Raw genomic sequence first — 27962 nt, 5'->3', positions numbered from 1 at the left:
TAATGGAATCTGGATCAGTAATGAATACTAACGCAGTTTGCAAATTACAGTTATCGAGATTGGGCAATGCAACTATTTCGGCAAATTCTTATCAATCAATTTAGGAAGCAAATAAAAATTGCATGACTGTTGGTTGATATCTAATACGTATCATAATACTGAACTGAATTTTAAATTATCAAGGAATTTCAAACGAACCTTTGATTGTGATGAAGGCAATATGCTCGAGTGTCCAAAAACTGTTGGCTAACTCAAGAACCAGCATACAGAGCAGATAATAATGGGACGAATATACTAAAGCAAATAAAAAGTGTTTGAGAGCATTAAGTAGTACAATAATATATTTCAGCATCAATTAAAATATGGTTGGTAGTGTTCCGTTCTCAGGATGGTTATAATTAGCCATAACTCTAAATTCTAATTCTACCAACAGAATCGTTGGCTATTGGAAATTCACAAACCAACTTTCACACCGACATATTTCCAACGTGTAGCGAATAGGGGAACTGTGGGTAAAATTAACAGGTAGTCAAATTCCCAGTAAAGCGATCAAAATCCGTTCCAGATCATTAGGTATCTTCTCCTAGAAGTATTTGCTATTTGCAGCTATTTGAGACAATCTGTGGTGATCACCAGCTTTCCAATGTGAAAAAAATTGAAAAAGTAAAAAATATCTGCTGAAATCTGACGCCGATGGTAATTTCCACTATTAGTAAATAAACTATTTTGGCGAAACAAATTAAATTTTGACTACTGGTATTATTTAGTGTTGCTTGCTTATCACTATCTTGCGGATCTGTCGAAAATTCCAAATATTTTTATCAACTGCTTGTTTATAATAAACACTTGAAAACAATTCGTGTTTTGGGGGTAAAATGAACACTTCACTATGGAGGCAAAATGAACAGTGTGTATAATGATGTTTTATTTTCCATTTATCAGCAGCCACGACCTAATTACAATTTAAGTAATAAAAATGATCGAGTCTCTCGAAAAATGACGGAAAATGACCGATGAAACGAGTTGAAAGTCAAGCATTGTATAGACGTGGCGAAGATACATTATGTTAACTTTGTGGAGTCCCATTTTAATTCCTACAGCCCTGTTGAATATTTATGATAGTGATATGTAAATCTAAAAGATGTTTAATTTATCCAAACTGCACGTTAACTTTAGTTTTCTATGACATGTTCATTTTGCCATCACTGCATGTTCATTTTACCCACACGAAAAGAATCAGGCTCGAATGTGACGCTTTCGAAAATAAGGAATTTTTCTTGACAAATCGCCCTTTTTCAAACATCTTTATATATTGCTACGTGGAATATGAATCCAGCTTTCAATTCATGTAGTGCGCTCAGCATTTGGTTGGTTCCAGGGGCAGCAAATGGCGAAATAGCTGATGGTGTTCATTTTACCCACAGTTCCCCTAATAAATTTTGAGATTTTGTCAAATTACCAGATTGTCAGATACGGTTGTTAGATATATACGCTCTCTGAAAATCCGGTGTTTAATCGACTACATCAAACGTTGGACTCTTTAAAAACTACAAAACTCTGTATTTTTTGAAATTTTTTATTTTTATTTTTTTCATCAATTGTAGAACCACCGTTTCAAAAAAATATTAATATATGCCTGACCGCATTTCAAGGTCAAGACTAAAAACACGAGGTTTGGTCTATACAAAACTCTTCTTACACCTTTAGTAAACTCTTTTTTCTGAAAATCAGCAGCTCTCTTTTCATCTGAAATTTACAATCTGAAAGACTGAAACATTCAGTCCAATTTGTGGCAGTACGAAGTTTGCCGGGTCCTCTAGTAACGTATATATTATAAGCAAGAATAGATGCGGTTTTCAGGTTTAAACCTTAAATAAAAATTCGTAAAATCCATGTTTTTTTTTGCTCTATTAAAAAATTCACTTTGTGTTTTTTCGCCCCCCCCTTCAGTGACTGAACACCGGAAGGACAAAAACTTTATAAAATATTTGTAATGGCCTAACTTGTCCAAATATTTGTCTGACACTATTGAGAATAACGAACCTATTTTAAAACATCATCATATTGGCTATCCTATAAAAATATACATGTATCCAGCAATTTTAGCATTTTATTACAAATTCTTCTAAGCACAAGAAGCTCGATCTATCATACTTTTTGAAATATGCTTTCTGATATAATCCTTCCTTAGGTCGAGTCAGTATTGTCGCACATTTGTATGATTATCGCAGTATCGTATTGTAAATAACGTTTTAGATCTTCAACTATATTTAATTTATATTTGCTTCTATCTTCACTTCGAAACTTGTTAAATATACGTTGTATATGTTAGTTTAATACATATTTTTTGTTAATTTCGTCTACTTGTTTGAAAATTTTTGACCTAATTTCTATTTTTTTTCTAATTTTGAAACCTAAGGTTTGTTCTTTCAATTTGTTTCTGTCTCAAACCAAACCTATCTCTATACAATGTAATATTTCACCGTTTACATTAATTTTTAATACAGTGGACTCTCGGAAAAGTTAATCGATTGGGGAATGAGTCGGTTAACTTTTCCGAACTATTAACTTTTCCGAGTAGTCCTAAAAATCATTGAAAATAATAAATACAAAGGCGAAAAATGCATGCCGGGATATAGGATACACATTTTTAAGTATTTGGAAGTTGTAATGTAAAGAAATATGTAGCAAGATCTTTATGAAATAATATTTAGTTCCTTTCAGCAAGTTTAAAATAATCGGTTACACTAGTTTACTTTTGTTTTTTCTGCGACTACGTTTTGATAATGTTCGCGTTTATTTTTAGTTCCTTGCTGTTCCTTCTTTTGCACATAAAATTCATCTGAGTTTGCGCTTTTCCAATAAAAATTTCCAATGCTTTTGCAAATCAATTGCAAATGCTTTTCCAATAAAAATTTCAAATGCTTTTCCAATAAAAATTCATCTGAGTTTGCGCTTTTCCAGTATGTTATCAATAATCCTGAAGTAACCATGTGCTTGTATTGAACTATTGTTGCGACTGTCCGGTACAAAAGTTTGATTTAATCCCAGTTATGATGCGACTCTGTATGAAACTGTAGAAAGCCGACAATAAACTGAGGCGACAGAAAAATGAGAAATAAAGATAGAAGGTAAACTCACGTGTGTGCACGAACGCTTGGACAACCAATAAATTCAAACTCTCAGAAAAGTTAAGGCAAAAATTAACTTTTTAAAGCGCTGCATGAGAGCTGATATTCGCTTAACTTCTCTGAACAATTAACTTTTCAGAGAGTTAACTTTTCCGAGAGTCTACTGTATTATATAAGTTTATTTAGTTTACCAATTTCATTTTATATCAAAATTTTATTGTTTTGCGTTAGTTTTTTCAGTCTTGCATTATTTTTGATAAATTACAAAAATACATATTTTAAAACAATTTACAAACATTACAAAACAACATTGCGGTGATATGTCAAAAATTATAACTAGTGGAATCTCGTAGATGCAAAATAAAAACATAAACATTCATTGAAAAGAAATGATATAAATCTGATAAGAAAAACGGCATAAACAAAAATTTTAACTAATGCAGTTGCATACATCTGTAAACAATAATATAAAATTCAGCATTATTTGACAGAAACAATAATGAGACGAAACGTAAAAAATAGAAAACACACAAAAACAGACACTTTGTACAAGATCCTGTCAAATCTTTGTAAAAACAAGCTGAATCAAAGATTGAAGATCACAATAGCACTAAGTCAAAAAAGTTTCAAAATAAATCAAAATCAAAAAGAAATATAAAATAATAAGTCACAATAGGCAAAAATCAATGTAAAATTGCCCTACATGTAAATCAATAAAAAATGGCCAAAAGACGAAAAACAAAAATTAAGTAACAAAAAATAATCAGTTTTGTTTCAAATTAATATTCATTTTCTAAAATTTCATGTTTGCGGGTAAGCTGTGCTACGGTATACTATTTTCCCAAATTCATTGTTTGTTTTATCTCAGTTTGACTCAGTGTTTTCATATTACTTTTGCTGCATTTCAATTAAATATGTTTTAATATTAGGTCGATTGTATTGACATTTTTCTTTTTAAGATAATTTTGTCAAATTTTTTAAATTTGTTTAAAACGTGTTGTTTTTTCTTCAAACGAATCATCGACTAGAATTATATCACACAGTTTGCTGCAGTCACAAACCATGATATGCGTCATTCGGACCCGGCGGGGGCTTACGAGTTCGGAAGCGGTTCCCATAAAGAAATATTTCAACATTTGTAATCAGCAATACACACCAGAACCCAACCAAGAAGCGATTGGCGATCATCTCGTGTCCCGCAGAGCACATATAGCCGATTTCAGTTTCCGGGTTCCTTTGAAACTGTTCCGGGCTTCGATCGGGAATGAAATAAATACAAATGATATGGAGCCAGATATATTCTCTTGGAGACCTTACATTAACACTCATGGGCCCGTCATCGTCGAAACAAATAAATGGAACTGACTTTCTCTTACCTTCGCTTCATACATGAAGTGACTTGCTTCATTTGTTGAACAGAACGTTTCAATCAAGCTTCAGTTGAAGTTGGTGGCTGTTTAAATTGATGACGGCAGAAAGTCAGGCACGATTTGTCGACATTGGCTAGGTTATCTTTAATTTGCGTTGCAGTAACCGTTTTACAAAAGTTGGCGCGAGTGTTCGAGGGTTAATATCTTTTGACCAGCAAAACCAATTCTTCTGAAATTTTGCAGATATATTAACAGCATTAAAACCTCTAACTTGATGCCAAAATAATTTAAACTAGATAAATTATCTTAGATGAAATTGTTTAAAATTATTGTGAATTTTAATGTGTTGTATACGATTGCTCATAACTTTCAAATTAAACGACCAATCAAAAAAAAGTCAATAGTGATCGATTAGGCTGTATTACCTTTCAAATGAGACTAATAGCACATAAATCGGTTTAGTCATCTCTGAGAAACAGGCGATAATTATTACCTTGTCAAAACAGGTTTTTTAAACATAACTTTTAAACTACTTATTTGTTTTAAATAAAACTTAGTGAAAACTTTAGCGTTATTAAGAGCTTTCATTTGCTACTATCGTTGAAATCGGTTATGTAATTCTGGAGAAAATCGTGTTACGTACGTATATACTAGGCAATAATACTTTTCAAACAAAAGTAGTAGCGAACAAATCGGTTCAGCCATCTCCGAGAAACAGACGATAGAAAAGTTGCGTCGCGCACATACATACACACACACGCATACGCACACGCACACATGCACACACACACATACACACACACACATACACACACACATACACACAAACATACACACACATACACACCCACACACATTGCTCAGTTCGTCGAACCCTGTCGATTGGTATATGTGGCTCGGCCTTCCGGGCCTCGGATCGATTTCGTGTTTTTCGACCAATTTCTAAACCTTTGTTATAGAATCTAGTATAACAAAGGTCAAAATTGGATTACTGCGTTTTTTTCAGCAATTTTGACGTAGGACTACGTCTTACAGCAAGTTTTGAGATAGGGTGTCATTCCAAAAAATCGAAAAATGCGAGCGTCACGAAAAATGAAAGGTTTTGAGCGCTAATAGCTCAGCGGTTTTCCAATCGATTTTCAATATTCTTACACCAATCGATCGGAAAATCTTCTAAGAATTGACCCAAATGAAGAAAAGTATGGATTCTTGATATTGAACTATTGAAAAATTGAAAATAATGAACCTATGTTTTACCAGAATTCTCGCTTCGTGATTGGTTGGAAGATTCTTTGCGATGATCTAAACCTATACCAATTTGATATCTGTGCTTGGGAAGTAAGCCAAAACTAGTGACAAAGTTTCCTTATTTCAACAAGACTTCTTAACACCGCGGTTCAACCTAGACCATTTTGATGTCCTTGCTTGGGAAGTACGCCAGAAAGAGTGACAAAGCCCCCTCGTGCCAACAGATTTCTTACGACCGCGATTAAACCTAGTCCAATTTGATGTCTGTGTTAGGGAAGTGTGCCAGAAAAAATGACACAAGTACGTTGTCCCAACAGATCGCAAATTCTTTACTGCGATACGATTAAACCTCGGGGAACTTGATATCTGTGTTGGAAAAATGTGCTGCAACTGTAGTGTTCGGTTATAATACGACTCTGTATGAATACGCATGCTTGCCGTTTCATTAGGCGTGATACACAAATTACGTAACGCAAAAATTCCGGTTTTTTGACCCCCTCCCTCCCCTATGTAACATTAAATAACGATTGGCACAACCCCCCCATTAAATTACGTAACGTTAACCAAACCTTCCCCCCTCCGTACCTCAACATTCAATAAAAATGGCTTGAAACGCATTTTTTTTTTAATTTTTAAGAAATTCAACCCAATTAGCAAGATTAGCAAGTTAGCAAGCTTCATATTAAAATCAACAATCAGGTATCGGCCCATGTTAAGCTTAAATGGTAAAAAAGCAAAACCATGGGTATAAACGTCCTGTTAAGAACTTGACCCTTCTTTATTTGTTATTTGTCATTGTTTGTCATCGTTGTTTATCGACAGTCTTCGCAGCCGGCTATTAGAGTATAGGACAATTACGGGGCTAGTGCAATGATCCTACTGGCTCTATAGCAGCATCTCCTAGCCGAGATTCGAACATACGACGGCTTGTTAGGCCAGCATCGTACCCCGAAGCAAACTGGGCAGCCTGAAATGGTCTTCAACCGTAATAACTGGAAATTTAGTAGGATTATTTTCAGCAGCTACAAACCATAATTTTGTATCATAATTTTCATTAGTATAAACCGATTCAATGTTGCTATTCATCGAAAAAAGTACTGATTCGGTTCGAAACACACTCAAAGGTGATTCCATAACGTCAAATTCTCTGGCAATGCTTTTCTAGCTGAGAATTATTTAATGAGAGTGAGAGAAAAGCGAATTACCACTCACTCTTTTTCATGCAATGATTTGATCGCTAGTGATGTTAATCAAAAACGAATACCTCGCATTTTACTCATCGCGATGAGTAGCTATGATTTATCAATTTTGGAAAACAGGCAAAAGCGCTATCGGATATTGAATTATACCGTCAAAAAAACTTGTACCTAACACTTATGTTGGTTTTTGGTAAATTTTGAACAGTGGCCGACGATATTTTTATTATCAACCTTCATCGTTAGTCACACAAGAAGATGTATTATTTTTCATAGCTTCGAACCTTCTAGCCACCAAATAATAATAATAATATTGCACCAGGTTTGCATTTCACTGAAACTAAATCTTGAAACCATTTGGTTTGTCCGTGTGCCGCTTGAAGTTACTGCACGGAGCGAAAAAGCTCCAGTTTGTTTCAAACAAAATTATTGTTGCTTTAAGCCTCAAAAAAATATTTTTATAACAACCTGAAAATATTTTTGTTTCAAAACGAGATTCTGTTTGAATCAAGAAAATAACAGTTTTGAATTAAAAGTAAAGTATTTTCAAATTTGAAGTTAAGATTGATATAACAATAAATATTTTCATTTCAATCATACAGTCAACCAAAAAAGTATTCGGACAGCAGCGCATAAAATTTTCTTTTAGTAATTTTGCACAGTATTTTTGCAAAGAATGGTAACACATATTTCTTAAAACAATGTTTAACTAAAGCATATTTATATGCACAACAAAAATTCGGGGAAAAGCTTTCCGTTTTGAAGATAGGGTACATATAGTTTGAATTCCTCAAAAATGCAGCCAAAAAAGTATTCGGACAGTTAACTATTAGTTGAAACAAATGTCCTTTTTCGCTCATGTACTACCTCGTAGGACCATTTACAATCTTGATGACCTGTTTTAATCTGTTTGGGATAAAATTAACAATTTTTCAAATATCCCTCTGTGAATTGCTGACCATTTTTTACAAGAGCTCGGTTTAAGTCATTGTGATAAGAAATCGAATGATTTCTCATTTAGAAATAAAATTATCTAAAAAGATGTTCAAAAGGGTTCAAATCTAGACTGAATGCTGATGTTTCGATAGCTCTAGGACAATTGTATGGTGCCTACCGCTTACAATTATTGACAGTATGTTTAGATTCAACATCCCGGTACAATATGTATGAACCGCACAATTACAATTTTGCTTTAATTTCACCTAAAATTGTTCAGATAATTGAGTTTACACTTAGTTCTATCCAAAAATATATATCTTTGCTACCTCGGAGCTTTCCAAGCATTCCAACAAGGTATGACACTAACCGCATTGCTTGTTTACTTGCTGACGAGTGATTTTTTGCATGTAACCCTTCTCTTTTAGTTATTCTTGCATAAGGGTTGTTGATGTCATACCTGGTTGGGGTGCATGGAAAGCTCCGAGGCAGCAAAGATATATATTTTTGGATAGAGCTAAATGTAAACTCAACTATCTGAACAATTTTAGGTGAAATTAAAGCAAAATTGTAATTGTGCGGTTCATACATATTGTACCGGGATGTTGAATCTAAACATACTGTCAATAATAGAGGTTTTCCGTCAAAAATTTTTTTTTCGGTAAATGTTAGGTTTTGACTCTTAGAAATGATACCCACATGAAACTTTCTTTAATAAAGCCTCTAACTACTGTAAAAATGAAAAAATAAAATACTTATATTTCAACCCGTCACTTCTCGGATGTATTACATGCCTTTTTGTACCAGTGACCTTTTTTTTCACCACTTCGAAACCATTTGTGCCACTCTTTACTCTTGTGGCAAGCAACACACGAAACGAAAAAGAAGGTAATCATTAGCTTTTCATTCGTGTTGTCCTTTTCGCTCAACCGCTGATACACATATGTCAAAATCTGTTGTGCAATGCTGCCAGAAAAACTAAAAATTTTGATAAACAGTGCTGCCGAAACGAATTTTTCAAAACTCAACATTCGTGATTTGGTGAAAAGAAATTCAACATTCTCGCAATTTGCATTGTTTAAAAAATCGTAGTAAATTTTAAAGTCAACGAAAAAAATATATTTTTGCACCATTGTCACTCGTATTAGGAGTACTTTCGAGAAAAAATAAGAAAAGGAGGGGCATGATCTGACGGAAAACCTCTATTGTAAGCGGTAGGGACCATACAATTGTCCTAGAGCTATCGAAACATCAGCATTCAGTCTAGATTTGAACCCTTTTGAACATCTTTTTAGATAATTTCATATCTAAATGAGAAACCATTCGATTTCTTATCACAATGACTTAAACCGAGCTCTTGTAAAAAAATGGTCAGCAATTCACAGAGGGATATTTGAAAAATTGTTAATTTTATCCCAAACAGATTAAAACAGGTCATCAAGAATGTAAATGGTCCTACAAGGTAGTAGTTGAGCGAGAAAGGACTTTTGTTTCAACTAATAGTTAACTGTCCGAATACTTTTTTGGCTGCATTTTTGAGGAATTCAAACTGTATGTACCCTATCTTCAAAACGGAAAGCTTTTCCCCGAATGTTTTTTGTGCATATAAATATGCTTTAGTTAAGCATTGTTTTAAAAAATATGTGTTACCATTCTTTGCAAAAATACTGTGCAAAATTTCTAAAAGAAAATTTTATGCGCTGCTGTCCGAATACTTTTTTGGTTGACTGTATATTTCAGTTTGAAACAAAACGAAATTTTTGTTTGTGCGTAAAACAACCATAAATATGGTTGAAACTACATTTTTATTCTCCGTGTGGTTGTGTATGGCGTCGCAAGTATATGTTGACGTTTGGCAAGTTACTAATTATTATATGTGGTACGAATATCGTTTTATTTTTGAACGAGCAATTTTTTTTTTGCAATTTGCCAAAAAATATGCTTGTTTACGTTTCATCGCAAAATACATTCTTGGTTGGATGACAGCAAGTAACGGCGATGATTAGCGATGAGTGTGAGACAGAGATACCGAGCGAGTATTTGCGAGCGTAATCCATTCATATTTTGCTCATCAGTTTTTGCGTCGGCGATTCATCGCGAGCAATCAGGATACGATCAAGTTGCCAGTTGATAAAATTCAAATCGCTGACGAGCAGGTGATGAGCCTTCATCGTGATGAGAATTTGCAACATTGAACCGATTCACTGTTTTCCACCTCCAACACGTCCTTTCCTCATTTGGCAACTGCCTTTTTGGTATTCATAAATTTGTTACGTAACTATTCTCATGACTCCCCCTCCCCCCTATGTAACAACAAGTAACGCTAACTCGACCCCCCTCCCTCCCCTCTAAGCGTTACGTAATTTGTGGACGAAGCCTTAGAAGTGTAGTGAAAAGATGTGCTGTTGATAAAATAGGATTGAATTGGTAAAATCCCTTCAACGTGGGGAACCATGGGTAATAAAAACAATCTTTAATTTCAGTAAGGTAGCAGGAAAGCAATAGTTTGTGTTCTTGATTTTGTTAAATTGTTTTCAAATGCACAATCTTTTGAGAATTGAACGTATGCAATGTTACTACTTTGATAAATGTTACATACAACGCATGCAGCAAGTATTTATGTTGCATATAGCATGTGTACATGAAGAATCGAATTTTTTTATTTATTTTATTTTATTAATTCATCTGACACTAGTCTACATGAATACAATTACTTATAACAGATTGCTATTTCTTAATCTCTGCACAAACCTATGTGACGGCTGTCCGAAATCAAATAATTCTTCCACTCTCGTAAATGTTCTAATGCATGCCGTAACTGGCTCGTTATATCCAAAAGCGGTGCGGTGAAACGGTGTATGCAGCAAATCGGTTGATCTTAGGTTACATTGCGAAGCGCGGAAACTCAAGAGTGACAAAAGGCAGGGAGAATCAATTTCACCATAAAAGATTTTTGCTACAAAAACAGCCTGGTGGGTTTTACGTCGGTATTCTAGTGGCTCGAGGTCAAGCAGGCGGCAACGGTCAGAGTATGGTAGTAAGTCCTGAGGATTATTCCATGGTAGGTGCCGTAAGGCAAGCCGGATAAACTTCCTCTGTACTCGTTCAATACGCAAAGTCCACGTTAGTTGTTGAGGACACCATACCGAGCTACAATTCTCAAGCAGCGGTCGGACAAGGGCACAATATAATGCTTTGAGGCAGTAGGGGTCCTTGAAGTCCCGTCCAATTTTCAAGATAAATCCAAGCTGACGCAATGCTTTTGAAATTATTGCTTCGCGATGCGCGTTGAATGTGAGTTTAGTATCTAGCAAAACACCAAGGTCAGTAACACGCTCGACCCTGCGTAACTCTGTCCCATCAATTCGGTAACTAAAGAAGATCGGATTTTTTAAGCGATAAAAGCTCATCACCTCGCATTTCGCAACACTTATTGTGAGCCAGTTTCGTTTGCACCAAACAACAAAAATATCGAGTAGAGCTTGTAGGCGGCGACAATCATCAACTTTTTCAACTGCCAGAAACAGTTTAAGGTCATCAGCATACACAAGTCTGCATCCGGTAGCCAGCTGGAAGGTGACGTCGTTGAAAAACAGCGAGAAAAGCAACGGGCCCAAATTGCTGCCTTGTGGAACTCCAGAAACGTTAGTAAATTGAGAGGAAACGCAGGAACCAAGCTTCACACGCAACACTCTACCACGCAGGTACGTGCTAAGCCATTGTATCATCTGTGGAGAAGCGCCGAGCCGGGAAAGTTTCCGCAATAATATTGCATGATCAATTCGATCAAAAGCTGCTTTCAAGTCTGTGTAAATTACATCCACTTGCTTCTTGTTCTCCATATGCGAGATGCAAGCCGAAGTAAATTCCATCATGTTTGTGCAAACGGAACGACCAGGCATGAAACCATGCTGAGCTGTAGATATATAATTTTTTGTGCGGGACAACATCACTCCACTCACGATTATCTCAAATAGCTTTGACGCTGCAGATAAGCTAGTAATTCCACGATAGTTTCTTACGTTTCTACGGTCGCCAGCTTTATAAACGGGAAACATAAACGACTGCTTCCAAATATTCGGGAATTTGCATTGTTCAAATGATTTGTTGAAAATAGTGCGTAGAGGAGTGGCCAATGGTACGATGCAACGACTCAAAACCACAGCTGGAATACCATCAGGTCCGGCGGAGAAAGAACGCTTCAACTTTTTTGCACCGGCTGTCACCATTTCATTATTGATCTCAAACACGCTCAAGTCGATCAAATCAGCTGGAACATATGATGCAGCGATTTGTGCGTCCAGATTAGAAGCAGTCTTATCGGCGAATACAGACGTAAAAAACTTTGCAAACTGCTCACAGGAGTCAGGAACGGTTGTAGATTCAGTTCCATCAAGGTACACACGGGAAGGAATAGAAGAACTTTTTCTTTTCGAATTGACGAAATTCCAAAACGTTTTCAGTTTTTTCCGGAGGTCAGTTTGCACACGTAATACATAAGATTTATATAGAGCGGCGTTGAGACGACGGTATTCGTCACTAGACTGTTTAAAATCACGTTGAGTTATTGTTGTTTTATATCTACGATATGCACGTTGTGCTCGGTTGCGCTGCCTTTTCAATTGTCTAAGATGCGGGGTGCCCCATGCAGGCGTAGCCGGTCGCTTCACGAGAGGTACGTTCGAATCCATCCATTGCAATATAATATCACAAAACTGCAGAGCCATCTCATCAACATCGGCACACGCAAGTAAGGTACTCCAATCGATAGAAAGTAAAAACTGTTCCAGTGCAGAAAAATCGATCTTACGAAAATTCAATTTTTTTAGTTCATCAATCAAAACCGGATCGATACCATTGTCACCAGCCGGCAGCGATATTACAAGTGGTGGATGGTGAGGGTCGACAGGAAGCAACGGGGCGGCACAACGATCGACCGAGAATAAGCAACCAGAAGTGCAAAACACCAGGTCCAAAATACGCCCAAGATGGTTTTGATGTGTATTGACTTGAGTGAGATTCAAAAAGTTCATGCCGTCAATCAAAGCCGCACTAGCACCAGGCAACTGAGCAGTGGATATATTTCTAATCCCATCCGATCCCCATTCAATACGAGGTTGGTTAAAATCACCACACACCAGTAACGAGTCACCATCAGAGCATTTGTCCCACAGCTCACAAACCGATGACATATGACTTTCAATAACATCGATGTCTCTTGCTCTATCCGGTGGAACGTACGAACAGCAGAGCGAGCGATGATTACAAGCATGAATACATGCTATTATCATTACAAAGAGACTTGCGTAGTCCTGCGTCACCTATATATGCGGTCGTGTCTTGTACACAACCCCTCTGATTTTTAAATTCGAGCGGTTTTTTCGACGACTTTTAAATTTTAAATAGCTTTCTAGGTGATTTTTGAATTAACGTGGTTTTTTACAGAATTTTTCGAATTACCATGATTTTTTTAAAAGGTTCTACGCGCCATGTATCCCTCGTAAAAAAAAGACGAGTGTATTACAAAAATCAGAATGGAAAAAAGTTCATAAAGTTTCAAAATAAATATTAATAAAAAAGCGAACACATTTTCATTTGAGCAAGTTTATTTAGTAATAAATTATAAAGAAAATTTTAAAAAAATTTACAATTGACAATTATTTAGTGGAGAGCATGTTAGTAGAATCCCGAGCAAAGTTTGATCACAAAGCGATATCTACAAGATAACTTGTTTTGTTAACGAATAACTCAATAAGTTATATTGATGTTATTTAATGAATATTTCTGTATAACATGACATGGTACACGGATATCAAGATAGGTTATCCGTAATAAACACGTTAAACAAGTTAAAATACTATCAAATAATTTTGCGATTTCAATAAAAAGAAGTAATATATTAACCCTCTGATGTCCACCGTCGCCTTTTGGCGTTGTTTATTAGTTTGGGAGATTGTTTTAGCTCAAAGTTATTATGCGAGATCAAATGAGAAATGTTTACACGCGTGTGATTCGTATACAAAATATTTACTTTCATGAATTTGTTGTGTAGCAGAATAAAACGGAAAATTCCATTGAGATCCTACTAACATGCTCGCCATTAAATAATTGTCAAAGTTATAAAATTTTGAAAATTTTCTTTACAATTTTTTACTAATTAAACTTGCTCGAATGAAAATATGTTCCCTTTTTATTAATATTTATTTTGAAACTTTCCTATTCTGGTTTTTGTGTATTACTCGAATCTTTTTTTCACGAGGGATACATGGCGCATAAAACCATTTAAAAAAATCATGGTAATTCGAAAAATTCTGTAAAAAAACCTCGTTAATTCAAAAATCACCTAGAAAGCTTTTTAAAATCTAAAAGTCATCGAAGAAACCGTTCGAATTTAAAAATTGGTGAAAAATCCGCAGTAATACAATTTTATTAATTTTAGACACTACATCAGCGATGCATTCGTGCCTGTACCAAAAGAGAGTTAGCGTTTATTTTCTTACAGTTTCATAATTGATAGTACAAGTTACATTCTTTTAAGTACTTTATCACTTTTCTTCACTATAACTTTCGTTACATAGGAGTCTTTGTAGTGTTACTTCGTCAATATTACATGTTCGTTTGGCGTCTATATATTTTCTGCAATCGAGGAGAAGGTGTCGTACGTTAATTGTGGTTTCGCAACAATCGCATAATGGTGGTGAGTCTTTGTTAAGTAAAAAGCTATGTGTTAGTCTCGTATGTCCAATTTCCAGTCCGATTAGAATACGTTGATCACATGCGTAGCTGCAGTCTACCCATTTTGTAGTTTCAAATTTCACTTCAAATTTCACAAATTTCGCAGTTTTACGTCTTGCAATGAAAACCGCTGGTTGTCCCAATGTTGTTGGATCTTACGTTTCTTTTCTTTCATAGCGACTTCTGCCGGAATTGCTGTTGAAATTGGTGTATTGTTTCTAGCGTTAGCGGCTAATTGATTAGCTACTTCATAACCTTGACTCCAGCATGACCCGGAATCCAGCAGAGTTCTGTCAGTCTGTTTTGTAGTAAAGTTTCTATTCTTTGAATCCAGTTTACTAATAATAGTTTCAAATTAGAATGAAAATTGTAACTGACTCGAAAAAAAACACCACGATTGTACAATACTCGTCGGTATACTCAAAGCTTTCTTCTATTTATAGCAGACTTCAATCTATGGTTGACACTTTGACAGCGAAGCCATTTACTGCGACGCAAGGGGAAGAGGGAAAGAATAAAAAGACTGTTGAACAATTTTCTCGCACACTTTCATATGGGAAGCACTGCGAGTGTAAAAGAGATCGTGCAGTACCATAACGTCACTGCCATATTAGCGAATTGGCTAAAGCACACACGCTTTTAACCCAGTTACATATAAGAGCAGTTGTGGTGCACAGGTAAGGTTTGCATATACGGTGCTCTAAGGCGTGTGTTCAATCCCTTCCGGTAGAATAAGTATAAACATAAACGCGTGGGGAGGTTTTTTCGAGGCCCCCATTGTAACTCCCAACAATTATTTTTAGTTTTTTGGCAGTTAGCCGAGACAAAATGTCGATATAGTAGACTATGGTAAAGAAGATTTTTTTGTTATTTAGATAACATCATGATAACAACATATGTTCTCAATAATGAAGAAATTTGATAACAAAATTTGGACTTCATTTGCTATCACTGATAGCTGAGTGTAGTATAAACTTGATATCATGCCGAACGATTTTTGTTATCATTTTTGTTATGTTGTCACTTAATTCATTTATTTATTTATTTATTTGCAGTCAATCGTGTGTAGACCGTGATACAAGCTTAACCTAATGTTATCAATCGATTACATATTCTATTTATGTTTGCTCGTTTCTGCTAGTTTTCTGTTGTTATTGACTTGAATTACTTATTGTCCTAAAATATTGCTTCAATTTGGTTTTTTTAATTGTGAAGTCAATAAAATTACAATGTTGGTTGTATAGCACCATCATTTGATTTATGGGCCCGAATTTAGCATAATTAGTTCGATAATGATCCGTGGCAAATAGTGTACGAACACGTAAATTTCTAGTAGGTGCGTAAAAATTTAATTTAGATAGGAGTTCGGCAGAGTCAATACGTTGTGAGACTATGTCATTAACAAATGAGACCATTGCAAATTCACGACGCGCCTTTAATGTTTCGATATTTATAAGCTTGCAGCGGTCGTCATATGACGGAAGAGGAAGGCTCGTCCAATTTAAATTACGGAGTGCGTACAACAAGAATTGTTTTTGTATTGATTCTATTCTATTTATGTGTGCATTGGCAAACGGAGACCATACCACGCTACAGTACTCAAGAATTGAACGAACGTAGTAAATGTAAAGTGTTTTTAATGTGTATGGGTCTCGAAAATTAAAGCTAAAGCGTTTTATGAAAGAGAGCATGTTGCTTGCTTTACAAGTAATTGTATTATAGTGATCTATAAACGTTAATTTTGAGTCTAGAATAACTCCCAAATCTCTAATTCGTTCACAATTTTTTATCATTTGATCTCCAAGGGAGATGTTGGTTATAGGTGTATTTCGTTTCCTACTAAATTTAATTAATTTACATTTGTTCACGTTTAGTTGAAGTAAGCTCTTCTTACACCAATTATAAAAAATTTGAATTTCGTTACAAAATGTGTTGACATCTGTCTCATTTTTTATTTCTAAGTATAATTTCATATCGTCGGCGTAAATAAGGATTTTTATATTCTTGAGAACGAATGAGATATCATTAACGAATAAAATAAACAATAGCGGTCCTAAATGAGACCCTTGAGGGACTCCAGAAGTGACTTGAATGGGATTAGATGTTTTTCCTTTAAATTTAACAATTTGCTGGCGATATGTGAGATATGATTCGATCCATATTAAAAGTTCTTGATGTATACCTATTTTTTGCAATTTGAAGAGAAGCATTGGTATATCAATGCGATCAAATGCTTTACTAAAGTCGGTATATAAGGCTTCAACGTAGTTTCCATTATCCATTGCGTTAAGCGAAAAGTTAACAAACTCGAGTAAATTTGTTGTGGTTGAGCGTCCTTTGTAGAAACCATGTTGTGTATGAGTAATTCTATTTTTTATTTGCGAGAATACCTTCTTATTGACAATTGCTTCAAAAAGTTTTGGAATACAAGAGATAATTGCAATACCCCTATAATTACGGATATCAGATTTCTTACCAGCTTTGAACACAGGCACTAAAAAAGATCTTTTCCAGATGCTTGGGAAAATTCCAGATTGAAGGGACAAATTAAAAAGCCAGAATAGTGGAGTAGCTAGCTCTGTTGCTAGTTTCCTTATGAATGCTGGAGGTAAACCGTCTGGTCCGGGGCCTTTGGAGGAATCTAATGTTTCTAAGGCGTCTAATATTTCTAATACACTAATTTGTCTAACGTTTACGTCATTTGAGGATTCTGGAAAATGTGTAAAGTAGCCGTAATCGCGATCCTCTTCTGTGAATGTACCATAGATATCTCGGAAGAAAGTGGCAAAAAGGTCGCAAATTTCTTCTATGTTATCTGTGGTTTTTTCGTCCAAATGCATTCTAGATGGAAAGTTTTCTGATTTGAATTTTGATTTTACATAGTTGAAAAAGTTTTTTGGTTTTGATTTTATCTCACGCTCGGTTTTTTGTATATACTCTTCAAAGGCAACATTTATCGCTTGGTTTAGTTGATCACAGAGATCAAGATAATTTGCTAAGTTATTGTCATTGTTATGGTTTTTGTATGCTTTATGTGCCTTTTGCTTGCGATTTTTTATATTTTTTATTTGACTGTTGTACCATATAGGATGCTTTGAATGAGCCTGACGTCTTCGTTGTTTCATAGGCACCTCGTCTTTTAATATTTCAAATATGAGCTTATAGAAGGCTTCGACAGCCAGTTCTACATTGTTTTCATTTCGAAATACATGTTGCCAATTAATATTGTGAATCCTTTGTTTTATGTTCCCATAATTTGCGGACTGAAAGTCCGATACTTTTTCATATTCGCACTCGTAGGGTCGCAGATTTTCATGTATAAATAACGAATATTCGATGGCGGTATGAAATACCTCGTTTTTCCATAATGGAGTTTGCGATTCAGTTACGCAGAAGTCTTCGCCTATGTTAGTAAACAATAAGTCTAAGTAGCAATCTTGCCTATTCTTTATGTGATTAATCTGATAAAGGCCCAAGTTGGCAGATTTGTCAAATATTAATTGCAAGGTTTCGTTTTCACCAACGACTGGCAGAAGAATGCTCTCGTTGTCAATGTCTGTAATGAAGTCAAGATTGCGTTGGTTGAAATCTCCGTATATGTGAAGCTTTATTTCAGGAGAGAGCTCAGATAAGACATTTTCCGCGACTTCAAAAAACTTTTCATAGTTTTCTTTACGTGCATTGTTTGGAGGAAAATAGACGGACGCAAAGACATGTGTCTCACCAGCTATTCGTACTTTCGCCCATACCTGTTCAAATTCGGTAAATGATGGAGTGATTATGATGTCTGAGTCTAGCTCTGATAGTATAGCAATTAATACACCGCCACCTGATTTCATTTCAGACAATTGATAATTACGATCATTTCTATAGACATTATATCTATTACCAAAAACTTCCTCGCTATGTACACTATCATCCCAACTAGTTTCGGTTACAAGAATTATAGAAAAGGAGCAACATAAGATATTCTTTTGAATTTCATTAATTTTGTGAGCACTTCGCATGCGGTTTAGATTTTGGCAGTATACCGAAACTTCAGTTACCGTAGAATAATTAACCGTTATGTGTGCGACAAAAAAAACACCTTTAGCAGGGCGACAAGGGTACCCGGGTACCCAAAATTGATAATGTTATAACATCAACAATTTTAAACCGATTTCGACGAAATAGGTGTCATTTGATTCGTTTATTTATCTAGTTTTGAATCATTTGGCCATTTGGCCACTAAAAGACATACGGGGCCCGAAAATCCGGAGTTCCGACAGTGTGTCCGCTGTGAGGAAGAGAAATGATTGTATTGCAGGAAAATCAGTCATGCGGATATAAAAACTCTAAAAATTCATACAATGTACTATTTCATATAATGAGATGAATCAGGTTGGCCATTCCGGAATAGGTTCCTGTGGGGTCATGGGTGGCCAGTCCAGGATTGGAGGTAAAACCTAGCAATATGGGTATCAAAGTTCTTGGAATTAGTTCGGTAGGTGATATTTTTTACATTTCGATGTATTTTGATTGGTTTATTTCGAAAATGGTTTCTACGGGGTCACAGATGATACCGCAGGATTCAAGATAATGCTTAGCATTATCAAAACCGTTCAAAACGTAAAACCATCCGTTATACATTTGGAACCAGTTCTGAAATTATCAATCAGTACTAAACTGACCATTTCAGTTCAAAACATCTAAAAGATCCGCTAAACCAATTCTAATATTGGATTAGGCACCCAACTCGCCATCTGTATCCCTACAGGAACCAAATTCTGGAGTGGCCAATGCGATCTAAAGTCACCAATTTATATATTTAGATGAAAAAAGGGTCCACAGTGTCAAGTTCAAAGCTAATAGGTTTACTAAAAGCTGATATTCTTTCAAAACATGCGGCTTCCCACGTTTTACCGGATGATGCTCCGGAATTACCGATTCCCGGGAACTACTTGTCATTTGATGGCCAAACGCTTTATCTAATCAAAACTAGATAAATGTACGAATCAAATGCCACCGGTTTCATCCAAATCGGTTCAACATAACTAAAGTTATGAAGATAGCAAATCATGGGTACCCGGGTACCCTTGTCGCCCTCCTACGTAATAAAAAAATTCAAGTGACTCTCATTGCTAAACCCCTTTATGGATATGCACCAAAAAAACCTCAATTACTTAAGATCAACGAGTTTTACGATGTTGCAAAATTTCAATGACGTATGTTTTAAATTGAATGAGTTATAACTATTTTAAAACTGAAAAGGTACCCGGGTACCCTGTCGCACACATAACGGTTAAGCGAAGAAGTTGATGGGGTTTCAATGATTAAATTATTTGGTATATTTTCCAAGCAATGTTTGGAATGAGTATTAATAGTAGCGTGGTTATCAAACATATTTACCGAACTATGACTTATTTCATCAAAAACACGAGTGTTGCTGCAGGCAAGCCATACAATGTGCAGCAGAAGAATTAGATGCCATCGGTCGTTGCGGTTCATCATTTGTTGTGTAAGGGTTGAGCGTTTCTCCCCGCTGAAATTGTATAGCAGGTCTCAAAGGTGGTCCAGAAAAGTGATGTCTAGCAGCCGCAAGTAGTACTCTATCCGGGGGAAGATGATTTCGATGATTGCTGATGTTATTGTGTTGTGGATGATCGAAAGAAATATAGCTGTTATTCCTGTTGTTGTTGTAATTATTCCTGTTGATATTGTTGTTATTCCTGTAGTTGTTGTTGTAGTTGTTATTCCTATTGCTGTTATTGTTATTCCTGTTGCTGTTGTTGTTATTTCTGTTGTAATTGTTGTTGTTGTAATTTCTGTTGTAATTGTTGTTGTTATTTCTGTTGTAATTGTTGTTGCTGTTGTTGTTGTTGTTGTTAATATTTCTGCGGTTGTTGTTGTTGTTGTTGTTGTTAATATTTCTACGGTTGTTGATATTAGTCCGGTTATTATTACTGTTATAGTTATTTGATCCTCTGTTATGATTGTGACTCCTGTTGTTGTTGTTGTTGTTGTTGTTGTTGTTGTTGTTGTTGTTGATGTAGTTGTTGTTCATAGTAGCACGTAGTTGACGTTGAGAGCGCTTCTTCCGATTTCGCCACGCCTTGAATTCCTTAAGTTCCTGCATTTCGCGTCGTTTTATTTTTTCATCGTATTTCCTCCAGTCAGCAGACCAACGCTTTGTAGAACCAATGAATCGCCATCCCGAATGATCATTGCCATTATCATTATTCAATTCCTCAGCTATGCTAAGAACGGGTGCATGTTGGGGGGATTCTAATTGAGTAACTTTTTCCGATAAATTGTGTATCGCACCCATAATCTCTGCTGCTGGCCAATTATATAACATGTCAGCAGAGACGGCACCATCATTTATTACATTAGACGTAGTTGAAATCGATTTAATTTCTTCGCTGATCAGTTTAAAGTCAGCTGAAATTGATGACGTCATTGTTTGTAACGTAGCAGCTATGTTATCGTTGAATGTGTGCATCGCTATTTCCATCATAGAGGTCACGTGGTTTTTAATCGACGTAGCATTACCAGCTGTGTTTCTGCCGGCCGCCAGCTCTTTTTTAACGTCAGCGATTTGTGTTTCAATGCGCTCGATCGTTTCATGTATGGCGCATACATTATTTTGCTGTGTTGTTCGATGAATCACTTCGGAGTGATTATTAATTACTTCAACTAACTGGGCTTGTTCCGCAGTTAGCGATTTCAGATCTATAGCGACATTTATTAGTGTTTGGCAAGAACTGCAGCACGGCAGTATATATGCCAGTGGGTCGATCTTTCTGTCTCGTTTGCGTAGGGATCCTCGCTGAACTGTAACTCCGGCACAGGCGGCATGAAATGATCGTGTGCATCCGACACATGTCAACATTACTGAATCTACGGCAGAATCCGCCAAACAAATCTCACAATTCATGTTCACAACACTAAACTGTAAATCTAGCACAAACAAAACGAACAAAATTAATACGTGTCAAGCGCGAAAAGTAACGCGAGCAAATTTAAATACGTCTACACTGTTCAACGACTGGACTTGGACTATTCATACAAGTTTTTACTAAATCCTGCTATCAAAACTTGATCACAGGATAACAAATTTTGCTATTTTTATGTTATGGAACTTTGCTCGGGATCTCAAAGGAATTTTCCGTTTTATTCTACTATACAACAAATTCATGAAAGTAAACATTTTGTATACGAATCACACGAATATTTCTCCTTTGATCTCGCATAATAACTTTGAGCTAAAGCAATCTGCCAAACTAATTGACAACGGTGGACATCTTTTTATTGAAATCGCAATATGATTTGATAGTATTTTAACTTGTTTAGAGGGATTATTACGGATAACCTATCTTGATATCCGTGTACCATATCATGTTATATAGAAATATTCATTAAATAACATCAATATAACACATTGAGTTATCCGTTAACAAAACAAGTTATCTTGTAGATATCGCTTTGTGACTAAACTTTGCTCGGAATAGTGATGAACAGTACTCGTGCTGCCACACAATCTGGTACTTTTTCTTGTTTTGCTTAACAAATATCACATACATTTCGGGCGAACCAACCAACGCACTATGGGCAAAAACGAGCGAAAAAACAGACGCAATTAAGATGCGGCCTACAGGCTGATAAAATATAGGTGATCTTATGTAAAATTTCCGGAGAATCTCGTGGTGCCAACCCCTTTTCTGTTTGCCGTCGGGAAGTGTCCCATTTTGCTCATTTTCCCCTATTTTTAACATTTTCTTACATATATTGAGCTGTACCAAGCACGGTTTTGAGAAAACAAAACGTTAAAACCTTATAATTGTGCGTAAAAAAGTCTGCAGAATCGAATAAGACTTACCATGGTGCATCAAAATCCGGACGGTACCAATATCCGGACACCTTCACTAATTTATCCTTATTAAGTAATAATATATACAATTTATGAGGTGCAGTTACCTGGATTAATTTGCAAATATATCTAAGAGCGTTTAAACATAATCGGTGGTTAAGCAGGCTGCGCGAAATAACTTAAATAAATCCAAACGTAACGTTGGAGTCGAACAGTGTCTTTTTTCTGCGAATTTTTCTCAGATTACTAAACAGTAGTGTTTTCGCGATTTAAGGTCTTGGGAGCTTATTATTACAAAGAAATCAACTTTTTAGGCTTAGTATCAACAAAGAAGGTTAGTTTTAATTAATTGAGACGGTGTCATTCATTAATGTGTTGAAATAAAGTGCATTTTTATAAATAATTTCGCTGTCCGGATATAAAACCATGTTTTTAAATCCGGACATGTTTGACTATTGATGGTAACTACCTAACGTTTTCCTTAGCAAATGCAAAAGGACACGTTGAATCAGGCATAAGGTGTTGTAAAAGAAGGAGTCTCGATCCTTGGAACCTTCAAAATATTTGGAAATCCAAAATACTTCCAGACATTTAATGTAGAAGTACTTAATCACTTTCGTTCTCTGGTTAGGTAAGTGGGTCAGTGTAGCACTTGACTAAAATCGTACAGTTGATGACACTAAAGTGGCATTAAAATTAAAAAAAAATGTATAGAGAGATGATTATTTAATACTATATTTTACAAGTGATAAGTTAATAGGCATATATTTCTTAGAAAAAATACGAGAAAGTTTTGCCTGTCCGGAAAACGATTCAAAAGTGTCCGGATATTGATTCACTGAGATGTGAGGTGTCCGGATTTATGAACAAGACAAGCCTGTTTGTTTCTCTTATTTTAATGTGCTTTATTGAATTTTCATTGTAAAATTGACGTGTTATTGCAAATTTAAGCTTTATATTTGATTATAGTACAAAGCAATTACTAGAATGTTACGAAATTATTGTTTACGGAGCATATTAAACATATGACCTGCTTAAGTGTCCGGATATTGATGCAGCATGGTATCCCATTTAGTTTAGAGCACAATATTTTTTTTGGTTGAACTCGCGTTACCAAGCCAACCATAGCAAACGGGAACTCAACCAATAAAATTAATGTGCTCTAAACTAAATGGGGTAAACGCTATTCGATTCTGCGGACTTTTTTACACAAAATTATCAGGTTTTTGAGTTTTATTTCCTCGAGGTCTAGCTTGGTATAGTCCAATAAGTGTGGAAAAATGTCAAAAATAGGGGAAAATGAGCCAAATGGGACACTTCCCGATGGCAAACAGGAAAGAGGTTGGCACCACGAGATTCTCCGGAAAATTTTGCATAAGATCATCTATATTTTATCAGCCTGCAGGCCGTATCTTAATTGCGTCTGTTTTTTCGCTCGTTTTTGCCCATAGTGCAACAGTTGAAAGCTCCATCAAATAGTAAATAAATAACATACCTGAGTCTGTCGTTGTACCTGGCGTTGCCGTTGTGAATGATATTGCTGGTTCATACTGAATCATTTCTATGCAGTGGTGTAGTACATGCAGAGATACAGGAATATAGTTTTTTAACAGTCTTGGCGCATCAACGGGTGAATCCCAGCCTTGAGCAATTTTTACAATCTGAAAACACAAAAATAACAATGACTAATCTTGTTTTTTGAGCATCTTAGTAGAATCTGGAGGAAAGCAGAAATTTTTGAAGCAGCACTACGTCTTACGGCTCGCTTTGGCTAGGTAGGGAGTCATATCAAAAATTCTAAACACGAAATGGTTTCTCGTTTTATACGTTAACTAGCTGACCCAGTAAACTTTGTATCACAACAAATTAAACTGTGCTGTAGATAAATCGTAAATCTCGGATGACCTTTGTCACGATCTCGAGTTTTGCAAGTTTCTGAGGAGATCAACCTTAGACGAATCATGGGGCAGCGTCGTTGATAAATGTAGAGCCAAGTGTCCACTACAGAGTTTTTCAGGTAGAGATAGAGAAAAAGTCAGAGGAGTGGTGTACAAGACATGACCGCATAGGTGACTCAGGACTACGTAAGTCTCTTTGTAGTGATAGTACACACCAAAATTACTTTTTTCGATCCAGCAAAACGGTTTGCTGGTTGTTACCCAGGAATGAAGTTTTTCGCTGAAATCCAGCAAATGATTTAAATCTCAATGCCATTTGAATGAAACTGTCATTTTTTACTGTATGATCAGCAATTCGATTCATCTGTCAAATTAAAAGCCACAAACCACGCGAGGCGGAAGTTCGTGTTGCAATTATTTTTCAAACTAATCCGTGCCGTATCGAAATCCGTACACCTAAGAACTAGACAATTTTAGATGGTCAATACAAAATTATGGATTTGTAATACGCAATTCATCACATTTTCTTTTGACAGTTTATTGCTTATTTTAACATTATTTGGAATCACAGGAAGCTAAAATTAATCCTAGTTATGAAAAATCGAGTATAAAACGTGCAACTCTTGATTCGAAATCCGTACACTTTTCCATGTCTGATTCAGGTGTACGGATTTGTACACCTTGGATTCAAATTTCGTACACCTTTGATTCAAATTCCGTACACCATGTTAAAAACTAACTAAATTCCGTATATTTATGATTATAAATCCGTGTATGCTTGATCTTAATAAGTAAAAAGTCAATTACTATGTTTTTGTTTATTCGACTGACTGACTGCTTGATAAAATATGCTTTTCTCCAAAATCGAAGCATTATGCTTCAGTCTTATTCATCTAAGAGTCATTTACTCGCACAGAGCCCACACTGGAATCAATATTTTCGAATTTGAATCAAATTGTCCATTTCTGTTCATCAACCAATTGTTCATTGTTCAAGTTAAAATATTAAGATTAGTACCGATTGGCCCTCTCCGCTATCTATGGGATCACCCACTTTTTGTAAATAAAACCTCGTTTGTGTCAAATCCTCTAACATTCTTTTGCTTATACTTCAGGAAATATTTGGCTTTGAAACAAACTTTTTTACATTTTGAGAATAAACTAACTTGACATCAGTTTTTCTAGATTTTTAGTGCAAATTACACGGAAAACTGAAAAGTTTCAAGAGTGACTACGTTATTTAGAGATTGCTGATTTAATATGGTGGCTCTTATCGTAGTGACCGGAACTGCAAACTATCTCGATGCTTTCCCGAGTAAATGATTATAACAAAAAGATAACAAAAAATATCTCAATTAGATAGAAATAACAGAATTTGTTATATTTTTGATCAAACAAAATAATGAGGCAAACAGAATTATTACAAGTTTTGTTATTATATCAAAATTTGTTATAATATTGTTATAGAGCAATTCCAGCTCAACTAATAAAACGGTTTATCTCGACTATTTTTGATTTCGATATTTTGCTAATACATTGAACCACGCACGGATTCATTTTCCATGAAACCTATTTTTTCGTCAAGAGTAACTTTAAAGCGTATTTAGAAATAAGATTATTTTTTTTGAAAAATGCTATCTCGAAAACTACTTATTTTTTGAAAATGACGTCAAAGGAAAAGTCGTAGTAAATTTGATGTATTTTCAGAAAAAAATACACTGAAAGAAAAAGCTTTGTAAATAGGGTGCTGGATGGTTTCACCTACTTTCCCGACATAGGCGTGAAAAACAAGCAATATAACTATCTTTGAGGTGAATTACATTCAAACTAATATGTACTCTGCATCAATGCATCAATATTTATGTATTGTCCCTTAGTAATCGACAAAAGATAATGAAAAAAAACCACTATTTTTACCATTTTCTTCAAAAATAAAAGTCCTCTAGAGTCCTCTTGGTTTTACTATCCGTTTTGAATATGACGAAGAGCATCAGCAGCACATCAGCAGATTACTCGGAGTAAAAACATCGATATCTAAGCTATTCAAACTACTTGCACTGTTTTGGTGCCAGTTGAATAGCCCATGCACACGGCTTAACGAATACATACATAAATTTTTGTAAAGAATTGTGTTTGTCCATGGTGAACGAAAGCAAAACTTCGTCATGACGAAGTGCAGTTTCCGTATGACGAATTGCCGCTGAACAAGAACATCTGTGTCTGTAAAAATGTAAATTTTGAAATATTTTATCTGTCTAAATGGGTGTATATGCAAGAAGTGAGAGATTTATCTCGTGCCTACTTGTGGATATAATTCTAATCTAATCTAATCTAATCTCACACTAACGCAGCCAATTCTGGAAGGCACCCTGGAAAATGACGATTACTTGAATCAATCATTTTTCTTGTCAACGGCCAGGCCAACTGCGCAGCATGTACCGCAGAGAGAATTCCAAGGAATCAAGTGGAACTAGAAAAAATACCTAATTCCATCAAACTCCTTGAAATCAAGGGAAGGAAGAAAGCGTGGACCTCCCGTACCAAACGCTTCCCATATACATAGATAATGATTTATTTACAGTCGTTGGGAGTATCTTTGCTAATAAAGGTTAAGTGATACTCCGGACCCTCAGGGATGAACTAATGGCATTTAGACCAGAAGCCAGGCTGCAATTGGCCAAGGATATAGCGCCTTATTTCGCTCTCTGAAAATAGATTAGTTTGCCAAAAAAAATTAGTATATATCATATAATACTTGAAATTAAAGTCGTGTGGTTTAATGGTTTCCTAAAACTACATTTGTAAGGTTAGGAACTGAAAACCGCACGACCCCGCACCTCCTAGCTTGGCTACTCAATTATACAAATTGAAGTGTTACCAGGTATGGCCACGTGGAGGCGCTAGGTAGGGGCTTGGGATGGCTAGAGCTATGTTGGGCGCTTCTTCCTAGTTGCCTTCCCCATTTCATACCCTGAGTACTTGTGGATATAATTCTTTTAAAAACTCGAAATAATGTGTGAATCATGATTACATATGACATATATACATATGAGGTGGATCCGCAACCCTACGCTGGTTTTTTGTAAAACTGAAATAAATATTTTCGCGTAATTTTACGCAAATTCTTCGCATAATTTTGAACAAATTATGTCACATAAACTTTTTTCTTATGTCGTTCTCAAGTTATTGCAAATGTAAAGTCTAAATAATACGTATTCCCGATCAAACAAACATAGCAAAATTATGCAAATCATGATATTTTGTTATGGCGGTATTTCTAACATGATTTGCTATAATTTTGGTCTCGTTAGTAGTTAAAATATCAAAAATTCTATCAGAATTTCTTGGCAGCAGTAGCAAAAATGTAACAAAATTTGTTATGCTTTGAACAAAATTATATCAAAATTCGTTATGTTATTTGCAACAGGTTTTGTTATAATTTTGTTAAAATGTAGCAAAAACTTCTTTGCCTTTATCTGCTATATCGACATTTTATTTCGGCTAAATTGCCAAAAATAGTACATCTATTTATAAGGAACATTCACAAATAGCACAGAACAAACTTTCATACATTTTTCAAAAATCGCTCCGGCCTCGACC

General features: G+C 35.5%; 1 protein-coding gene across 4 annotated transcripts in view; it reads right to left on the bottom strand.

Moving 5' to 3' along the window:
- LOC128743575 (uncharacterized) overlaps window positions 1-27962 on the bottom strand; it is a 551236-nt gene that overhangs the window by 259302 nt on the left and 263972 nt on the right. For all 4 annotated transcript variants that reach the window (XM_053840175.1, XM_053840179.1, XM_053840178.1 and 1 more), the window contains exon 3: window positions 23961-24126. In XM_053840175.1, the coding sequence (XP_053696150.1) occupies window positions 23961-24126 (166 nt within the window). The remainder of the gene's footprint in view (window positions 1-23960; window positions 24127-27962) is intronic.

The sequence above is a fragment of the Sabethes cyaneus genome, chromosome 3 (assembly GCF_943734655.1).
Source record: "Sabethes cyaneus chromosome 3, idSabCyanKW18_F2, whole genome shotgun sequence".
In the NCBI taxonomy this organism is placed as follows: domain Eukaryota; kingdom Metazoa; phylum Arthropoda; class Insecta; order Diptera; family Culicidae; genus Sabethes; species Sabethes cyaneus.
This window is presented reverse-complemented; position numbering and strand designations above follow the sequence as displayed.